This window comes from Artemia franciscana, chromosome 3 (genome assembly GCF_032884065.1).
Source record: "Artemia franciscana chromosome 3, ASM3288406v1, whole genome shotgun sequence".
NCBI lineage: Eukaryota > Metazoa > Arthropoda > Branchiopoda > Anostraca > Artemiidae > Artemia > Artemia franciscana.
Genome location: NC_088865.1, coordinates 28,749,197 through 28,769,783, shown reverse-complemented (window position 1 = coordinate 28,769,783; position 20,587 = coordinate 28,749,197). Strand labels below are relative to the sequence as shown.

At 35.0% G+C, this 20,587-nt stretch overlaps 1 protein-coding gene across 2 annotated transcripts; it reads left to right on the top strand.

The window, feature by feature from the left end:
• Window positions 1–1,802: 1,802 nt before the first annotated feature.
• LOC136025121 (uncharacterized) lies at window positions 1,803–19,564 on the top strand. 2 transcript variants are annotated; one of them, XM_065700861.1, is made up of 4 exons: window positions 1,803–1,921; window positions 9,062–9,396; window positions 10,027–12,425; window positions 19,274–19,564. In XM_065700861.1, the coding sequence occupies exons 1-4, from the start codon at window positions 1,876–1,878 to the stop codon at window positions 19,341–19,343; spliced, it is 2,850 nt and encodes a 949-aa protein (XP_065556933.1). In that variant the 5' UTR covers window positions 1,803–1,875; the 3' UTR covers window positions 19,344–19,564. The 2 variants fall into 2 exon arrangements, with proteins under 2 accessions (XP_065556933.1, XP_065556934.1); XM_065700862.1 differs by lacking the exon at window positions 9,062–9,396 and having other exon boundaries at window positions 1,819–1,921.
• Window positions 19,565–20,587: the final 1,023 nt, after the last annotated feature.

Sequence of the window (20,587 nt, the reverse complement as noted above, 5' to 3'; positions counted from 1 at the left end):
TTTTTATGAATTCTTATTTTTCTTGTTTTGACATGGAGGGTTTGAAAAAACGGGAGATGGGAGGCAAACGAGGATTTGTACGGGTCTTTAAGGTAGGACGTTTTCAGAACGAGAATAGTTTTTAAATGATGTGCTGTTTGACAAGTTTTTACAAAGAATGAAAACTTCGTAAGGGCTACATCTAGACTACCTCCATAACAGTAAAAAATAAAATTTAATATAGTCCTGACACAAAGATAATAAATATCAAAGTCTAATCCAATAGATTTTAGATCAAATTTGAATTTGTCATGTTTTTCTTTGGGAGGTACTAACACTCAGAGGTAGGAGGGTTTATGGAGCTAGGGCATTGCTAGAGAAGGGACAATTTTCCATTTAAGATATACCAGACTATAACGAATCTTTTTTGCTTTTTTTTTAGATCTTAAGATTTTGATTGAATTTTTTATTTTCCTTGTTTTGACATGGAGGGTCTGAGGGAGATGGGAGACAAAAGAGGATTTGTGTGTCTCTTTAAGGTTTGATGCAGAAAATAATGCAAGAAACACGTTCAGAAGAAGGGTGGTTTTCAAATGTGTTTTTTGATAGCTTTTGACTAAAAAATTAATGAACAAAAATGGGTAACCTCTCCCTCAATAGGCCTAATTGTCAAAATGTTTTTTTTTTAATATAGTCTCGTAACTTCTCATTTGAAACCTCCTGACAAAGTAATCTCAAATAAAAATGAAAATTTCTATGAAGTATGTAATTTCTGGTATGAATTTCAAGTTCACGCTTATATTTTTACTTTTAAGTGATATATCAAAAATAGCAACAAAATTCAAAAACTTAGCTTCATTTGAAAGATGCAAGTGTTAGCCGTTTTTTAAAGATAATTTTTATTTTTAGAACTATAGGGTAAATTACGGAAATACACCCGGCGATGGGAGCCAGGAGATAGCTTAATAATGGTGCCAGTTTTGTAAAGATACACCTTGATCAAAATATTTGTCTGATTGCTGGGAGTCTTAGCCTATAGCCTTGGGCTATATTTGGTCCCACAAAGAAAGGGAGCTTGGAAGAAATCGTGATGGCACCTATCATCTGACTATGTTTTTAAAAGAGGATTTAGGGGATAATCTACTGGAACATTTTTTTCCGAAGTAATTTCTTCCCTATATTATAGCCTACCTTCATCAATTTAACCCTGTCGTACCTCTAATCTGGCAGATTTTCTATCTGTAAAATAGTTAGCAAACTGAGAGCATTGAAAAGCATTCAAATATATGCATCCAAGGATTGTGAGAAAGTAAATGGATTTCAGTGTGCTTGAAAGCTATGTAATAACATAATTTGTCCAGACGTTTTGACTTGATTTACCCACCGTCCCAAATTTTCCATCATCCGATTTTACCAATTTCTCTAGAAAGAAACTGAGAAAAAAGTTACTTTTATTCGGAAAACTTTGAAAACATATGTAGAATTGTGATAATTCATAGAGAAATTGTGTTTAGACAGTAATTAAAATTTGGGAGGGTTTTACCCGATTCACCCCACTATTAAGGGGCAAATCGGGTCAAAATTCGAGAAAAACACTGAAAATTTCTCAAAACTCAGCAACGGAAATTTGCCAAATTTTAATCAATTTGCCCCTTCATAAACGCTGACCCTTCTATTTATTTGTTTATTTTTTTGTGATGATCACGATGAAAATCTGCCGGTTTTTGTAAATCAGCGCCGAAAACTAGAAAACTTTTTACGGTCAAATCGGCATCATTCTCGATTCCGAAAATCAGCTACGTTTGTCCAGTCCTTAAAAACTCCAGTGACATGAAGAAGAAATAACAATCTATTGGATGAAGATTATTGATAGGCCTGGGTAAAACTTGCTAGAAAATGGATCAATATTCACCTTTTCAAGGGTTCAGATTTATGCAATCGGGTATGTAATTGTATAAACAAATATAGTGATGTTTTTGTGCAAGGTTTCTTCTGAACTAAACTTTATAATATTCAAAGATTCCTTGTAGGCTGCCATGTGGTGGAATTCTGCTCAGAACTTTCCAAATAGAATGGTTACTGCTATGAAAATTGCCCCCTCAATCTCCCTTTCCTTTTATTAGGACAAATCTAAGCTTAACTAACTTTGAAAAATTTACTGATTTGACTAGCCTATCTAATTGGTAGGCTAAATATCTTGATTAACAGAGTTTTCAGAAAGCTAAGAAACAAACTGACCTTCATCCTGAATATGAGATTTGCTTCTTTGGTAAATGATGTTAAGTTTTGTCACAAGTCTAACTGGAAAGCAGCTGCAAAGCAGCATAGTTTCCAATTTTGAGCACTTACAAATGCTAATTCTAGAAGTGCACCCATTTCTGGTTGACCCTCCACCTCCATGGGGCAAACTAAAAATGCATAAAGTGGGCAGGGTTTTGAAGCTTAGGGAAATGTTGGGGTTATACTATAAGAATGAAATTGTATTCAAATTATTATTTCTAGTCATCACTGGCAATTTCTGTATAATAGTAAGTCAAAAGATAATTAGAAAACTTATATATCGATTAATGCTAATTATCCACTTTCACTTTCCAGTTGAAACTAGCCAGTGAACCTGTGAATCAGAGCAATTAGTTAAATGTTACTTTTATTTTGTGTTGATTTGAAGAAATGCATTCTGATGCTACAGATATTGTACAGTTTTTCAGTTCCAGATTAAATTTGTTTTAAAAAATTATTTGGCTATAGGAAGACCTTGATGAAGCAAATTTAGAGTACAGACCCCCCCCCCCCTGCTACCTGCAGGGCTCATGGACTAATTCACTTTGCTCTATAGGTAATATTTACTCACAAGAATCACTATTCAACCAACTTTGTTTCACCAAGGCCTTCCCATAGCCAAAGAATCTTGTAAAACAAATTTAATCTTGTCTACTGTCAGCAAACCATGTTTTTACATGCAAATTGACTTTTTTCAAACATTGCCTATTGTTACACTTCCAAAAATGTTCCTTCTTGTAAGAGTATAAAGTCATGTTTTGTCCATTGATGCACTGTTTTGTTGTAGGCAACAACCCATTATCATGGAAAAATAGAATTGCCTGTTTTTCAGTCTTTGGCAAATCCCAAATCTTCATTTCAAAATCCATGTTCAGACACTATCTTCTATCAATATGCATAGCAAACTAAATTGAATTGGTAAATACCAAGTGCCATATAGCAACTGCAAATTCTATTGGTCCTGGTTTTGCTAGTTTAGGCACTTCCAGATAAGCTAGGACAATGAAATTTAGCAGGTGTATCAGGTACCAGACCAGATTAATTTAGAAATAGTTGTTTCCCCAATTTGACCATCTGGGGGGGGGAGTGGGGGGACAGTTAATTCAGAAAAATTAGAAAAAATGAGGTATTTTTAACTTACAAATGGGTAATTGGATCTTAATTAAAGAATTGATATTTAGAAGGATATTGTGTCTCTGCTTTTTTAACAGCAGATATGTAATCTGCTGTTAAAAAAGCAGTAACATTCTTGAAAACTAAGTGAGAAATTATCTTGAAAAGTAGTTATGCTAGGAAAATCAAACTTTCACAGATGGATCTACACACTAGAGTATATCTGGGGGTGGGGGAGGGTCACAAAGCAAAAAAAAGAGTAAATATGTCAGTTGCTGCCTTTTTAATATTCTTTCATAGCCTAATTCAATAATTGCTTTGAGGGAATGTTGCATTTTGAGTCCTTAAAAGGCTCAAAATATCCCATGTTAATGAAAAGTTTAAAATTGTGTTAAAAAATGGCTAGTCTTGCCATTTGTAGCTGATTCAGGAATAGTAATTATTATATTCATTTGTCTTGATAATAAAATGTTAATTTGAAAACAAGTATGCAGAATTTTTTTAAGAGAGCCTAGAACCCTTCAAAAATGATGTCAGCTTTGTTGCAATGTCATTTTTGAGCAATTTCAGACTCATTTTAAAAATTCCTTTGTAATGTTTTCAAAATATCAATTTACTGCTAAGACTAAGAAAAGTAACAATTGCCATTCCCAAAGTGGCTGCAAATGGCCATTTTAATCACTAGACAGTTTCTTTTAGTAGCATGTGTATAAACTGTTGGTTACCATGGACTGTTTTACCTTTTATGGTCCCACTAAAAGCTCAAAATTTTATTTCCCCACAGTAAATACATCTTATATTTTGATCAATCTTGAATTCCTCCAGAAGTTTATTAAAACATTGTTGATATCCACCTTTGCATTACACTTAATACATGTGTATTGATGCACATGGATGTATGACCATTCAACCTGCACTCTCTTGTCTGATCTTGGAGGTGTGTTTCAAGCTGTTTTGGTGTGCTAAGTGAATATGCTGCAGATGTTGTGGTAACAGGGAGTCCATACAGAGTTGGAAACCAGCTGTTGTCACATGCAGCAAAAGTTTTAGAAACTATATTTGGATAGTGAGATTCACCTATAGACTTCCATTTGGCTTGCCAGACAGTTGACTCAGCAAGGAGGCCTGTCTCAGAGAAAAGAACTGCTTACATTTTTTGAAGGTTCATCACAACCTAATACAACATCAACAAAACCACAAGGGAACAGAAGTTGAATTTGAAATCCTATAGCTGGGTGGTTAAGAAATCTTGTAGTGACTTTTTCACATAGCTGCTCATGGCACAAGGAAAAGACAAAGTCTTTATAAAAAAAAGAGTGTCTGAAGAGAATTACCTGTATGCAAGTCTGTATGTTGGGGTTTTAGTATTAAGGTGCATGTCCAACATTTTGAGCTGTCTAGACTACTTTTCTATTGAAAGAAGGAAAATCTGCTTCCACTAGCTCTTTTAACACAGACTTTCACAGATCATAATGTTAACTATAGGTAAGTAGATCTAAGTTTTCCCTTTGAAGAAACACATAAGTTGCTAGGAGAATTGAACTTTCTTTTTTCAACAAGAATCACAGGGAAATGAAGCTTAACATGGTAATACCTTCTGCTGAGAGTTGGCTTTTGCCACTAGACCCAAATTGGACTGGTTGTCATCTAAGCTCCAACCACAGCAAGGAAATGCTCCAGAAAAAGGACAATACTATCATGCCTTTCAACCCACCATGTGTCACAAAAGCAAAGGAGTTTTTGTTTTTTTTTTGTATGAGGTAAAGTAGAAGCTGGAAAACAAGAATTTCTTGCAAGCATTTCAGTTAAGTCCAGTAATCTTGCAAGCATTTCAGTTAAGTCCAGTCTGGATGATTTCACCTGGGCAAGGTTTAAACAGTGTAAAGCACAGTGTGGGGAAATGGTAAGTGGATACTGCTTTTCTATCTCTCCTCGAGTGCCCTTGTACAAAACTAGACATGCTAGTACCTCTATCAAAGCCAATTCTATGTAACTTGTCCATGTCTAATCCAGATTTTAAGCAAAATCTAATAATCTACTTTCCAAAAACAGTGCCAGTCAAGACATTTTCAATGCCAAAACACACAAAAAAAATTCTTCAGTTTGATCATTGTCATAAAAACAGATGTCAAGAATAAGCTGTTCTTTTGAAGTTACATCACTCGTCTCACTAGCCCATACCAAGAAACACTTTGCTACTTTCACTCTATTCAGAATTGCATCTCAAATGACATTGCCTGCACCAGGGTAAAGGCACCAATGATTTGGCAGTGTAATTTTGAAACCACAAAATTTTCCTTCAAAGCAGGATAAATCTGCTTAGTCTTGACTTGGAACACCATTTCTTGAAGCCTTTGTTATATTTTGACCATGCAAAACGTGGACACTATATCCAATACACCCAGATAAGAAAAGAATATTGAATTCAATCAGCTTCCTGTTTTCAACACAAAATGAGTTCCTGAAAATTTTTTAGCTATGTACTGTTCAAACTGTCATTACTTTGTTATTTTTTGGTGAAAAAAGTTGGCATCAGCACCAATGCGTCAAGATACATCTGACCTTGTCTAAAATGTGACCATATTGCTTTTTCTCGATAAAATTAAGTTAAAATGGCAGCTAATATTATATTGGCAAAACTGTATTCCAAGTGTCAAAAATTCTTGCCTGATGTAGTGGAATACCAGACTCAATAAAAATGTTCCTTCAGCCAAATTCAAGTGTAGATATTGGCTTCTATTATGAGACTCATTTCTTTTGAGAATATCTTATAGTAACCTTGTTGAAATTTTTGACCAACATCAATAGGCCCTTGTCAAAATATTGGGGACTCTGTTAAAACTTTACTGAACATGTAAAACAGATGAGAAACAATTGATGTTGAAATTAAAGGGTCCTCTGACAAAAACATAGTTGTCAAATTTAGAGGTACTTTCTCAACAACAAGAGATTTTGATGTTATAATTTGTAATAATATATCACAGGAAAAAAAATATTATTTTTTTTTTATTGTAGCTTTACTTATTTGATGCTAGATGCTAGATTTTTCCATCATCTGAGTGTCTGTTGCAACTTGAGAGATAGAAAGTTGAGAGATATTTTTAAGCATTTAAATTGGTTGATCACAACACCCTAATTCATTTATCCCTGAATAAATTTGAAGTAAACCTTCTCTAGTAAATTTTATACATGTTTTCTTTTAAATCAATCACAATCTGTAATATACAAAATAGTCTCTCTGAACCCCTCCCTAATTAGTGTGGAATTCCTATCCCACCCAAATTTGCTAATGAAACATGTTAAACTTCTCTGTGTCACAAACTCCTAATAATCTTAAGTAGGACATGCATATTTCAAGAGTTCTGCACTTTTCAGACAAAGGATAGTCAAAACTATTTTTTTTTGAAGTGGTCATATGATTAAAATAATCATGTTACAATAATTACAATATTTACAATAACACAATAATTACAAAATTGAATACAATTATCCAATTTTGTCCTTATACATGAGGCATTTTTTTTAGTTTTTTGCTTCTGCTATCTGAATAGTATTTTATACTTTTACTTATTTAAAAAGTTGAAGAGAAACCAAGAAATCAAGTAAAAAAAAAAAAAAAATAGGCATGTCAAATCCACCAAGATCTGCCCACAAGTATTCCCCAAGTATCTGAGCATGGGTCAAATTGGGTTCCAATTTACATTGAAAACAGGCAACTTTTTCGTTCTGTTAATTTTGTAGGTGAAAACACTCTAATTTAAGAGCTTTATACCTTCTTCTGTTAAAACTTCAAACTTCTAATCAAACAGTTAGATTTGTAGATATTTTTTCTACATACTGAAGCCCTTTTCAAACCAAAAATCTTTAAATTAAGCTTTCTGGAGTAGAAAAAGTGGCTTTTTACAAAACTGTTGAACAATCAGTACCTTTACCTATTAACAATATCATTCTGTACTAGAGGTGATGCACATTGTCTGCTTTTTAGTGGATGATTTGAAATGCCACCACAATTTTGTGTCTCCATAATCCATCATCAACTGTGAAAACGCTCTGAAAACTTTGTTTTTAACACTTAGTAAGGGAATAACTTTTTCACAAAGACTCCACAGGGCTAGTTCAAGAAAACCATAAAAAGAATTGCCTGGACAATTGGTCTTAACATTTCTTGGTTTTTAATTCTTTCCTCATGATTGCATAAACTCAATTGCTGGTGAATTGGAACACTGTTTCCTTCTTTTATTTTGACAAACATCATAGATTTTTGCACTGCAGTAACACAGTATTGTTTTTCATCCTGATACTTGAAGTTAGTAAGAGCATCTCTAAGATTAGTATATTGCTTTGAAACTAAGTGCTGATGCATCTGATGTGCGCCTTTATTAGTCTCAGATTTAGCAAATATGAAGCAGTGTTTGTTGAAAACACCATTTTTTTGAAGGGCCACAGGTATCCCATTAAGAGTTTCCAGATGTAAAACTTAAGAACCAGTTTGTTAAATTTTTATAGCCATGTTTTCAACTTTTATAGCCATCATTTTAGTCTTATTAATGTGTTACTGTAGCTGAATGTTTCATGATTAGCATAATCAGTTATTCTGCAATATGAAAAATATATATTCTGTAAAATTTTATTCCTTTTTTTCACCTGTCATCAACAACTATGTAGGGGGTTTGTTGATTTTTTCACCTTTCTTTTGGTTCATGAGGAAAAAAAAGGTTGGGAAACACTGATCTAGATAATAACCAGTTACTCAGCAAAAGTCAACATTGGTTTTATGAAGTTCATCAAAGGTTTTACATGATGTTGACATCTTACCTTCCTGTGGACATCACTCTTCTAGATCCAGCAAAAGCATTCGATAAGGAACAACCTGACCTCCTGCTACTGAAGTTAACTGCTTGTGGAGTCCATGTTGAGCTTATAGGTTGGATTAAGGCTTTCTTGGCAAATACAACACAGAATGTTCTCATAAGTACCAAAAATGGTACCATTTTCTCTCAGTCAGCTCCATTTCTTAGTAATGTCCTGCAGGACAAATTTCAAAGCTGACTCATGGTGCGTAATCTACAAAGAAAAACATTGTTGCATTGCATCGGACTAACGACGCTTCTAGACTACCAAGGTCCTTGCGTTAGTCCTGCAGTTTGTTGCTACAGCTGTGTTCAATCTCTTGGTCCTATATTATCAAGCTAAGATCAAACCCACTGCACTACCATCAGTTGAAAAAAACAAACTCCAAGGAAATGTGGAATATTTGCGCTCAAAAGATAGCTCATTTGAATATAACCAGATTCTCTTGGAAACTATTTTCTCTTGAAACTCGTAGAAACTAACTGTCTTTGTCTCATAAAACTTTTAGGGGCTTTACTTTTTTCAGGCAAATTTTCATTTTCTAAGCGTTGTTGTCAAAAGTTAAACTTTGGCTTGAAGAGTGAGGGGTTGAGTGAAATGACAGCTCCCTCACATCTTGAATAACCCTGAATATGACAGACCAAGATTGACTAATCTTGTTTTGCCTCTATTATAGTTTTTTTGCCATAATGACTGCTTACTCTCTGTCTTGGCATTGGTAATGAGGTTGTAAGACGTGATCCACACATTATACAATAAAATTGTATCTCAAACTTTCTTGATATCTTGTTTTGAAACATTTCCTAATTTTAGTGCTCCTAAAAAAATTCTCATTTAGAAAGACCTGGAAGTTCTCAACAAAGAGCTACTGCTTCTCATAGAGAAATTCCCATAAATCCTGATCAACTTGTACCACCACCTCCTCCTTCTCTAAGTGCAACTGGAAGGCAAAAAGCACCTTACAGAGCAGACACGGATGACTTCTATAGGAATAGAAGTAAGGAAATGGTGGTTCCTGTCCAAAGAAATTCATATCAACGAGAAGAAGGATTGTATCAGAGAGAAGAAAGAATAAATATAGGTCAGAGAGAAGAAAGAATAAATGAAGACCGAATAATGCAAGAGATTTTTCTGCTCAAAAAGGAAATGAGTCGAGTTTCTGTTGAACTGCTGGTGAGCTTTTTTTTTATTTCGTATACTTGTTTTCCTTTAATATTTTTATTTTGGAAGTGCTTGATTGGAAATACCAATACAAAAAGTAACTTGCGCTAGTTCCATAGTGTCACTTATTGTTCGATTTCTTTTACTGAATTTCCTACTGTGTTACTACCTCTACTTGACAAAACAGAATACCAAATCAGCTTAAGATGTTGCATAATTATATAGTTTATGTTTCCTCATGAAAGGAAGTGATTCGTTATAAGTGATGTGATGTATTTTTATATTGATACTATCGAGGGTCATAAAACAGAGAAAAGACTGGCAATCGTAACGAACCTTTTTCTTTATGAATTGGTAAATATCTTATGCAATATTTAAAGATATAGTGTTTGTTTTATTTTTTTCTTTTAATTTACTTGATAAAGATTAAAAACGTCGCATAAACGCTGTGCAAAACTTGTTCATGCTTCTTATGGATAACAAGTGTCTTATTAGTGATGGTTTTGTGCAATGTGTTCAAAGACGAAAAATACAGTAAATTTGGTAACAACTGCAGAACTAATTATATGCTTTGATTCTTGTTCGTGTATTTTGCATGAATACTTTGAACTGTTTAAAGACATACTTTTTTTGTATTTCTAGGCTGTAAAGCAACAAAATGAAAGTCAAGAGGTAGTGAATAGTTTGAGAAAAGATGTTTCAACCTTGCAAGGTGAAATGCAGATGCTTATTGCTGGGATGAGTGAAATATCGGGGAAAGAAGATCGTTTTGAAAGAACACTTGAAAAATATTCTGAAAAACATGATCAGCTAAAAAACGAAATCAGATTTCTAGATAAGGAGTTCAAAAGTTTGAAAGAAAATCAGAAAGGCCTTGGTAAAGATTTCAAAGCTTTGTGGGTGGATACAAAATCTATGACTGCTGTGCATGGGGACTTAATTGGACTTGAGAAGAAGTTTGAATCGCACAAGGCTATGGAAGCCAGAATGGTGTCGAAGTTTGAAACAATGTCAAAGCTTAAGGCGGACTTGGATCTTGCTTCACGCGACATCTATTCGTTACGGGAATCTCTCAATAAAAAGTTTGAAGCTTTTCATGAATTGGAAAAAAGAATGACTAAGCTCTCTGCAGTTGATCACCGTATTAAAAGATCAACTTCTCCTGAAAGTTTTTCGTTACGTTTGAAGAAAGTGGAGGAAGCATTTTCAAAAAAAATCGCACGTATTGAAAGCTACTTTGATGAGAGTAACCGCCGGAGAGAAAAGACGTTAATCAACGATTCAAACAACTTTTCTAAAGAAAGCATGGGAGCGCAAGAGGAGTTACCTGAGAGGACTGATGACGTACCAACTGAAAGGATTGTCAAACTGCTTGATAGAAAAGCCAATGAACCCGTAGCTGCGAAACCGGAGACCGTTGTCAAGATTGTAAACAACAAAGCAAATGAGACTACCAGTAAGGAACCAGAGAAGGCTGTCAAGATGGTAAAAAATAATGGAAATCTGCCTGCGGGTGGAGATACAGGTAATATCGTCAAAACAGTGAAAAGAAAAGCAAATGAACTTGCAGTTGAAGAAGTGGAGAAGAAAAGGCAGAAAAAGCAAGACCAGGGTCAAATCCAGGTAGAACACAACTTAGCAGCAGTTACTAACAACAAACCATGCAGCTGGACAAGCTTGGACAAGCCATATCAGCTAACGAGAGTTTTTAAATACAAGCTTCTATCAGATACAAAAATGCAAATATTTGGCAAGATTGGCCTATGCAGAAAAACGTTGATATTACCAGTTGGGAAAGTCTATTACAAGAAATGGCTGTCATTCCCAATGGAAACAATTGGGGATATTCACTGCATGTTGCACTCATGTAAAAAAGGAGATGAAGTCATAGAAACCGTTCTGTTTGGTTGGATCGATAAAAAACCCCAGATGGTGTCATCTAACAGTATTGTTTATGCAAAAACTTCCTTTCATTCACTTGGTTTTGAGCTTGTGAATGACAAAATCGCAAAAGTCAATTTTATTATTGATAAACAACCTGTTTGGCTTGAACTGAAAGTTGAAATGCTTAGTATTGGAATGAAAGCATGTTCCAATCTGAGTTCAATTCCGACGTTGGCCTTCAAACGAGTAAAATATGTCCTTGATCTCGATGAACACCATAAACCCCACATTATAAAAGCAACTTTAGGTGAACAAGTATTCAAGGAACAAAGTTTGTGTCCAGTGGTGTCGGAAATAGAAAATTCTCAATCGGGCTTGGAATTAGAAAGGACATCTAATAGTTTGGCCACTGAAGTAACTGACAATTTGAATCCGAATGAAATGATAGTTTTGGACGCAATTTATGAAAGTGAGACCAGCCAGAAGGATGACAGTACTTCAATTGAAGATGAAGTGAATCTGAAAGATAATCTACCTGTAGCCCCCGAAAGTATTTCCCCAATAAAAGATTCCGTTTTGAAGAATGCAAAACAGACTGAAGCCAGAGAACAAGAACCTTTTAAAGCTGGTAATTTAAAAACTTCAATTAAGTGGCGCCCAAAGAGTCTGGACAAGTCTGGAGACGTATTCCATTCCTACGTAGGTGCCCCTCAAAAGTACGAAGATCCTGCTGACATGGAATACGTACCTCATGAAAAAGCTGCAGTTGAGTCCCATCTACCAACACCTTCAACGGATGAAATGAGTCCTAAATTAATGAGCCAATCTGCAATTACGAGTGGCGATATCGAGATAATTGATGAAAATATACCTCTTAAAAATCCCTCGAGTCTGAAAAGTTTTCTTGACCAAGAAGGAAGTGGAATAACAATTATACCGAATACCAATATTACTAGTGACGATATCGAGATAATCAATGAAAATACACCTCTTAAAAATCTCTTGAGTACGGAAAATTCTCCTGATCATGAACCAAGTAAAATATCAATTATACAGGAGGATTCTGCTTCTGAAAAGTCGCTTTCGGATTCTGCACAAGAAAGCTGTGGTGACAAAGTCCTACATCCTACTTTATCAGAGACAACAGAAAAGCAAAGGTATAGTACATAGTATATTATGTCTTTTTTATGGGTTAAATAAATTTAGTGACGAGCAAATACTTATTGTATGAGATAGTTTTGCTTCTTTTTTTTAAATTGCATTATGAGACAAATTGGAAATTAATTTGCTGGAAGGATCCAAGATAACTAATCTTGAAATAAACTGTTTAAGATAAGTCCTAAAAAGAGAGAAAAAAGAACTATGAATATCAACAGTCATCTTCAAGATTTCGAGACACATTATGTTACTCCACTATTTATATGTATGTTGTATTGTGGGTGAAAAATAAATTGTTGTAATTTGATCTGCACATATTGACTAACTTTTCTCGATTATAATGGTTCTAATGTCTTTTCTCTCCAAGGTTCCTTAGCCTTTTGCCTCTTAGGGTAAATAATTGCATTTAGGACGTGACCGCATTTCAAAAACTAGTGTGATCAGTTGATGGCTTTGATTATTGATGTGATTGCAGTTCATGCAATGGCAGACAAAGGAGTAAGAAATATCGATACACTTCAAGAATATCAATCCACTGATATGACACTGTTGAACATCATAATTTTTAGGATTAATGAAAAAAAAAAATTCCCATAAAACAAGTTTTTCAAAGAAAAATAAAGAGCTTTACTAAGACAAAAAAGAGCTGAAACAAAGTCAAATAACCTTCTAAGTGTAAAATTACCACAATTCAACATACAGAAACTACAATAAATAATCATGTCAAACTCCAAACGAGTAAAAATTAATATGAGTAGGGCTGGCAACCCCCATGCCTTCTCAAGATCAGAGCATTATTTCCACTATACTGAAAAAAATGACAGAATGTACATTTACTAATATATATTCCTTAAAGTTCTAATAATTTTTTATTTAAAATAGCAAAAGAAATGAAAACATTTTAAACATATTTTGTTTCCATTAAATTACAAATTATGTTCTGGCCTTGAGAAGGCATGCGGATTATCTGTCTTACTGATGTTAATTTTTATTCGTTTTGAGTTTGACTTGGTTATTTATTGTTTTTCCGTTCGTGTTTGAGTTTCATTGATGGTGATTTGTGGTAGCTTTACACTTGGAAGGTTATTTGACTTTATTTCTGCTCTGCTTTAGTTTAGTTGAGCTATTTACTTTTCTTTGAAAAACTTGTTTTGCGGGAAAGTTTTAAAAATTAATTTCTATTCGTTTTTTTATTGACATAGTCTTTCTCATGAAAAAAGCAACATTTTATATCTTTTCTTCTATAAGAATCCATAGTTTGACAGGCTAACTGTATGTTGGAGAAATTTTTTCGATAATTTTGGCTTACACTTTTCTGATTTTTATCTTAATGCTCTTAGCCATACAAATAGTTGCAATAGTAGTTAATGTTGTAGTAGTACGCACATATTGCCTTTTGGTGTATTGATCTTCCCCTTTAAGCATTTTCTGAAGGTCCCGACTTAATACTCAAATCCATTGAGTTTCCACTGAGTATAGTGTCTTTTGATTTAGTTCAAATTTCCCCTCAATATTTTAAATGCACTACTGTGGTTACAGTAGTTGTAGTAGTAGTAGTAGTATCTTTTTGGTACATTGATCAACTCCCTTATCACTTACGAAGCGCGAAATTCATGTGACATTGTCCACGAGACACCGTCAACAAAAAGAGCTTCTTTTTTAATTAGATTTTTTTGCACCAGCTATTTGGAATTTAATCCCCTTGGAAATCCGGAACTCAAATAACCTTCAAGCGAGCTGTGAAAGGTCATTACAGAAATAGTGTTTATATCTGAATATCGTGCGGTCCTCCTCTTTTCGGTCTTTTTCTTTTCTTTTTTTTCTTCGTCACCCCCCTCCCCCTCTTTTTTTTCTTTTTTGATAAATCCAGTTGATTGGCTGTTTCTGTTTGTTGATTGTTTAATTATTCTTTAGTTAAGTTTCTGCCCTAGTCAAGCATTTTTTGTGCTTTACCGGCAGATTGTGTACCGTAATTATGTGTTTTTTGTTTAAAATAAATATGATTGAATTGAATTTCTTGAAAGTTCCAAATTAATATACTCAGTCATTCCTGAGTTACGCCCTTTTGACAGCCCGTATACGCATAAAATATTTTGATTTAGTTCAACCTTCTCTGAAAGGCTCACCTGAACGCCCTTTGTCTTTTTGGGAAGTAAAAGACAAACATGCATACCTTTCTGACTAACATATGCTATATGCAAATAGTGACTGAATTGCTTAACTTACAGCCCTTGTTCTAGGGGCTATGAGGGGTTGACGTCCCCAAAGGCTTAATTAAAGGATCTTTCAACAATGCTGAAGAAAGAAGACATCTCAAAATTTTAATTGGATGTTTGTTTTGGAAAATGATGGTCGTGACAGGCGAGGGGGATAGTTTTCCTTAATTTACTTTTGACTCTTAAAAAGAGCACTACAACTCCCAATTTCCAATCAAATGAGCCCTATCCAAAGTTCGGTGGCCGGCGTTTAATCCCCTGGAAAATCCCCCCCCCCAGTGGAAAATAAAGGTTTCCAAATTTGATAATTTTTTGAGTTTTTTTTTTACGTAAGGGGAAGGATTTTTTTTATTTTAAGGAGCAACATCAAAAGTTAAAACGAACAGAAATTATTATGTAAATGAAAGGAGTTGCCCCTTCCACAAGACCTGGCTCTTTACGCTAAGTTCTGACTTGTTGTCCTAATTCTTTAAGAACAATTCCTGAAACACAATAGTCGTTTAATTAAACCAATAAGCTTTCTTTTAAAATTCTATAAAAAAAAACTTTAGAGCGAGGTTTTGAGGAAGAGGCAACCCTTCCATATATTATAATTTCCGTTCGTCTTAAGTTTTAATGTTGCTCCTTCCGTTTTAATGTTGCTCCTTACTTTCAGTGAAATTTTTTTTTTATTTAATTTCTGATCTTTTTTTTAGATAATACCGGGAAATCCGGCTCTCTGCATACAAAATTGTGGTAGGTAAAAAAAGGTAAAGGATACGGCATTAGACTTTACAGTCCGCGCTAAGCTGAAAGAAACTAACGAAGAAACTGGTTTCTTCTCGAGTTTTACGCAGCGTAAACTCGAGTGAGTGACGTGTAATACACAAGTACCAATATTACTTTCCCCAACGGAAAAAAAAACTCAAATAAAATTCTCAAATTTGGAAAGCCTTATTTTCCACGGGGGGTGGGGGGATAAACGCCTAGAACCCCAAAGTTCATATTGCGTAAAAGCCTTATATACTTTCCGGGCATGACTTGCAAACCTTGCCCCCAGGTTCTGAGGGGTTATTTCTGCCCTGAAGGCCTTAATTATGATTTTTAGACTATTTTGAACAAAATGGCTACGGTTGCCCTCAAATTACTTTTGACCCTTAATAAAGGCACAATTAGTTTCAATTTGCGATTAAATGCCCCGTCCGAAATGTATATCACTATTACATAAAAGCCTTATATGACCGCAGGGCATAATTTACAAGCTTTTCCCCAGTTATCTGGTGGGTTGCGTCAAACTTTAAGGCATTAATATATGTCTTTTGGACTATTTTGAGCAAGATGGCCTTGTCACAATTTTGATCAGATACGTTTGTGAAAAAGAGGGTGCCTTGGGCGGGGGGCTAATCGCCCTCAGTTACTTTTGACTCTTGAAAGAGAACTAGAACGTTCAATTTCCAATTAAAAGAGCTTCCTTTAAATTTTATACCACTACCCTTCCAAAATAAACTTACAGCCCTTGTCCCCAGGTTCTGAGGATTTTCTCAACCCCTAAGGCCTTATTATGTGATCTTGAGACTATTTTGAATAGATGGCTGCCTCAAAATTACTATGAGATGCATTTGGGGAAAAGAGGATGTGAGGGGGGTGAGGGCTATTTGGCCTCAGATCACTTTGACTCTTATAATGCCACTAGAACTCCTGATTTCCAATCCAATGGGCCCTTTCTGATGTTTATACTACCACCTTTCCATATAAGCCTTATATACCCCCGGGGCTGCTCTAGTGGCTTTGGGGGGGGGTGTCATCCTCAAAGACAATTCCCGGACATATAAAAAAAATGCACTAGAACTTCCAATGTCTAATCGAATAAGTCCCTTTCGAAGTTTAAACGACCACCACTTTCCATAAAAAACCTTATATGATCCTGGAGTATAACTTACAACCCTTTCCCTGAGGGCTGTGGAGGGTTGTCATCCTCAAACACATAATTTCCGGACCTTTCAAATACACTGAACAAAATGGCTAACTCAAAACTTTGATTGGATGTGTTTGGGGAAATGATGGGCGTGGGGGGGGGGGTTCCAGTTGCCCTAAAATAACTTTTGACTATTAAAAAGGGCACTAGCCCTTTCACTTTCCAATCGAATGAGCCCCTCTTAAAATTTCTATGACAACTCCCTCTATACGAAGTGTCCTGGTCTAAAAAAAGCAAATAAATAATACATTTTGCCCACATCGCTCTTTACTTAAGCAGCGGTATTGCGCTCCCTATGATTGTATTGATTGTCGGTAGCATTCTATTTAGTCGATAGTAGTCGCGAAATCATTTGTCAATTGTTGTTAATTTCAAGGGTGGTTTAATTTTCATTAAGTCTTAGAGTTGAACATCGTGTCATTATAGCGAATATTAGAGGCAATAATGTTGAATGGTATGTCAAAAATTTTCCCATTCGTTTTCTTTGATTTCCTACTTGAATTTTGTAAAATATTAAAGGAAGGGCTGCCAAGGATAGACGGGGCTAGGTATATTCATCAAAATAGCTAGAAAGGCATATTGTGAAAATAATGGAAACTACTGGGTAGAATATCCAAATATCCAGAGGTTTGAGCGCTTCTTTCTTCAAATACCTGCCTGCCCTATTTCATGAATTGTTACTCTGAAATTAGAAAATAGTGCCATCTATAGACATTCCATAATGAGAACAACAAGGGAGATTTTTCCCTGCTGGAAAAAATTAAATATCTTAAAACCACTGCCAAATTTAGATTTCTATGTGAAGTTTTGGTCTTTACTTGGGATGTTGGAGGGGATTACAACAAAACTACGTTACGACTCATATCATTTTTGATTAATCTTAGCTTGTGTAATGTTTTGCTTTCGCCGTGTTTGGTGATTCTACCAATCCTTGACCTTAGGTTAACAGGCAAAATCTAGTGATTATTTTCCACAAGAATTTACAGTAATTACCCATCTGGCATTACTTTTTGTTTGGGTCGGTTGGGATTAAAACCCACAATCTTCAGTTTATGAAATCTGATCAAATATCGAACATGCTGCTTCTTCAACTAATGGCGTAGGGGTGATGAGAATCCGAACTTATCGGCATCAAATTATTAAGGCGTTGAAAACAGAGGATTGCTTCAAACTAGGGAGTCACTTTTTTGTGATTGGCTTGAAAACGGAAAAAAAAGAGATTTTGGCCTTTAAATGTCAGTCAACTTATGTATTGCCATAATTCTTGATCGATAAATCGAATAGAACGTATGTGTAATATCAGTTTCTCTGTTTCTTCATATAAAATATGATTTTTTACAATCCAAAGGAAAGGCTAGGTCCGGCCCTTATTCACAGTGATAGATAGCGATTGACATCACTGCCTAAAAGCCAATTTGTTAATGGGCGCAGAAATGTTCGATCATTGTAGCAGCAGGTTTCGAGAAAATACCGTTTTTCAAAGTCAAGTTTTGCCAGTCTTTTCCAAACCTTGATGGAGTCATACCTGTTGGTAAGTGTTTGATTGTAGAATCTTTGGAAATATCTGTATTTCTTTTTTTCTTCTTTGGGGTTTTTATTTCTTTTTTTTTGGGGGGGGGGGATAAATATTCTATGTTCTTAGAAAGGGTGAGAGAGAGCAAATTTCTTGGATAGGGAGAGGAGCAAGACTGAGGGAAATTCTTATTGGTGTCCGCTTCAATCACTTTTTTTTTGGGGGGGTGGTGGTAGAAGGGGAAATTTAAAGCGTAGGTGGCCTTTGCCTTCCTCTACGGTGCTCCTGCTCAATTTTCAAGTTAACTCCAAAGTTGAGGTAAATTGGCCTCCGAATGGCGCTAGATTTTCGTTTTGATTCTCTTTTTCAGAGGGAGATGCTTCTAAGAGAAACAGGAATTCGGTATTTTGTAAACCGACTTAGATTAAAGTTGAAATTTTAATTTCGATCACATGTGGAAATTCGCAATGCGTCCAGTAAAGTTTCGCAAAGATTGTGTATTTTTTCAATGGGTGCGGAAATTGCACTGCGATGGTAAATTTTTATTTTGATGGAAACTACGAATTATTTATGATTCAATATTTTAATCTTCGCGACATCTGTCTGACTAAAAAAAAAAGACTGTTAAATTGTTGATATTTGGCGTTTGCTTCTATAAGTCGGGATCCTGGATAAACGTCTGAACTTATTCTAATTGCTTGTAGTATACATGTAGGGGATTTGCTGTAATATTTGTTACGTTTAATTGAAAATTAGGTCATATGGATCCATGACTTACGGCTTCTAATTGTAGCACGAAAATTGAATGTATTTGTCTCTACAAGACAACAATTATTTTCCTGGGTATTTTAATAGAATGCAAGTTCAATAGGCACTCCTTGGTGTTGTATGTAATACGTTTCGTATTAAGGATGCCACCCTGATTATCAATGAGTGAGGCAATATTTGGGCAGATGACAGATGTCAAAAAGTTGTTCTGTAACTATGGTGATTTGTTGGGTGAGATATTGTAAATGAAACAATTATATGGAAATGATTATTTCGATCCATTGACATAAAAATTATGTTAGCTTACTGTAAAATCCTGGTAAGCTTTAATGTTATTATCAGCTTTTTGCATTATTGGGTCTTTCAATTTACCTAAGATTGGATTTCTATTTTTAGTTTCAACTCGGGTTTGGGCAAAAAAGAAGATTCCCACAGCGATGAGACATCCGTGAAAGCCACAGATTAGATCGTGGTTTTGAATATTCCTTATGAGATTTACAGATCGTCATGCCTGAAAACTTGTCAGATATAGATAGACAAGTTTCTATGGTTCACGAAGGTTGGCCTTTGAATAAATGGTATGTTCATTTGTTGGAAAAAATCTGTTGAATATCTGTATGTTTGGGACTTCAACTTTTTCCAATGTTGTATAGCTATATATAAGTAATAAATGTCTTATACTCCCTACAGATAGGTTCTGCTTATAGTTGCCATCTTCGGGAAGTTTAGTTCCTAAATAGATGGGGTGAATCTTATTTTAGTATAATGTTAGAATTTAGAATTAAAGGAACGTAAGTTAACGCCAAATAATAAAAAAAATGTTTAGTTTTTTATATTTTTGTGCTTTCTCCTTAAAAGTTGATAGTTTTGCAAGATAGCCATTAGAGGGAAATTTTAGATTATGTATAGCCTTGTCTCAGTTTGTTTTAGTGTGTGGCCTACGAGTTCAACATTGAAATACTTAAATTGATACAATGGACTTCCGTTGGCCGAACTGCTCTGAAGTCGAACAGTAATCCGAAAATACAATCCTTGCCGCTTGAACAATATTTCAAATTCGAACGCACTCAGGTCCATTTTAACACACGAGCTCATAAACATCGTTGTGAATGATGTCACTGATTTGGCTAGAATTCATAATTGAAATAAAATTGGTAATCCTTTGATTGTGTTCGTGCAGACTGTAGCTGCAGAGGTATGCAAAATGCTGAATTTGAGAAAATTCATCATTTTATCTTGTCTTGTTAATGTAATCACAAAAATCTCGCCGGTATTCTGTCCAAAAAATGGGGGGAGGTAGGTTTTTTTCAATTTTCTTATGAAGATACAAGAAAGCCCTCGGAAGTTTTTCATGTTCTAGGGAGTGAAGACATTTTTCTTTCTATTTTTGAATGAAAAAGTTTTTTTTTTTCAAAATCTAGTAGGCTGAAGGCATTTGCCACCTCCTCCACGTGCCTTGTCTTCATAGAAGTAGGTTTGATATTTCAATCTAACCAAGTAAGCAACAAAATTAACGATTACCAATTGAAAAAGGCGGGCTGAATACTGAAAAATATGCTAGTAGGAAAATCATGCTCCTTGCCATTGCGGGGTGGGAGGGCATCAGGTCATTTAAACATCTCAATCAAATGAGAAGCTTAAAATATATACTTGGTAGAAAAGTGAAGACACTAATTTTTTTGGAAATCAGTATCATACGATGCCTCCTAA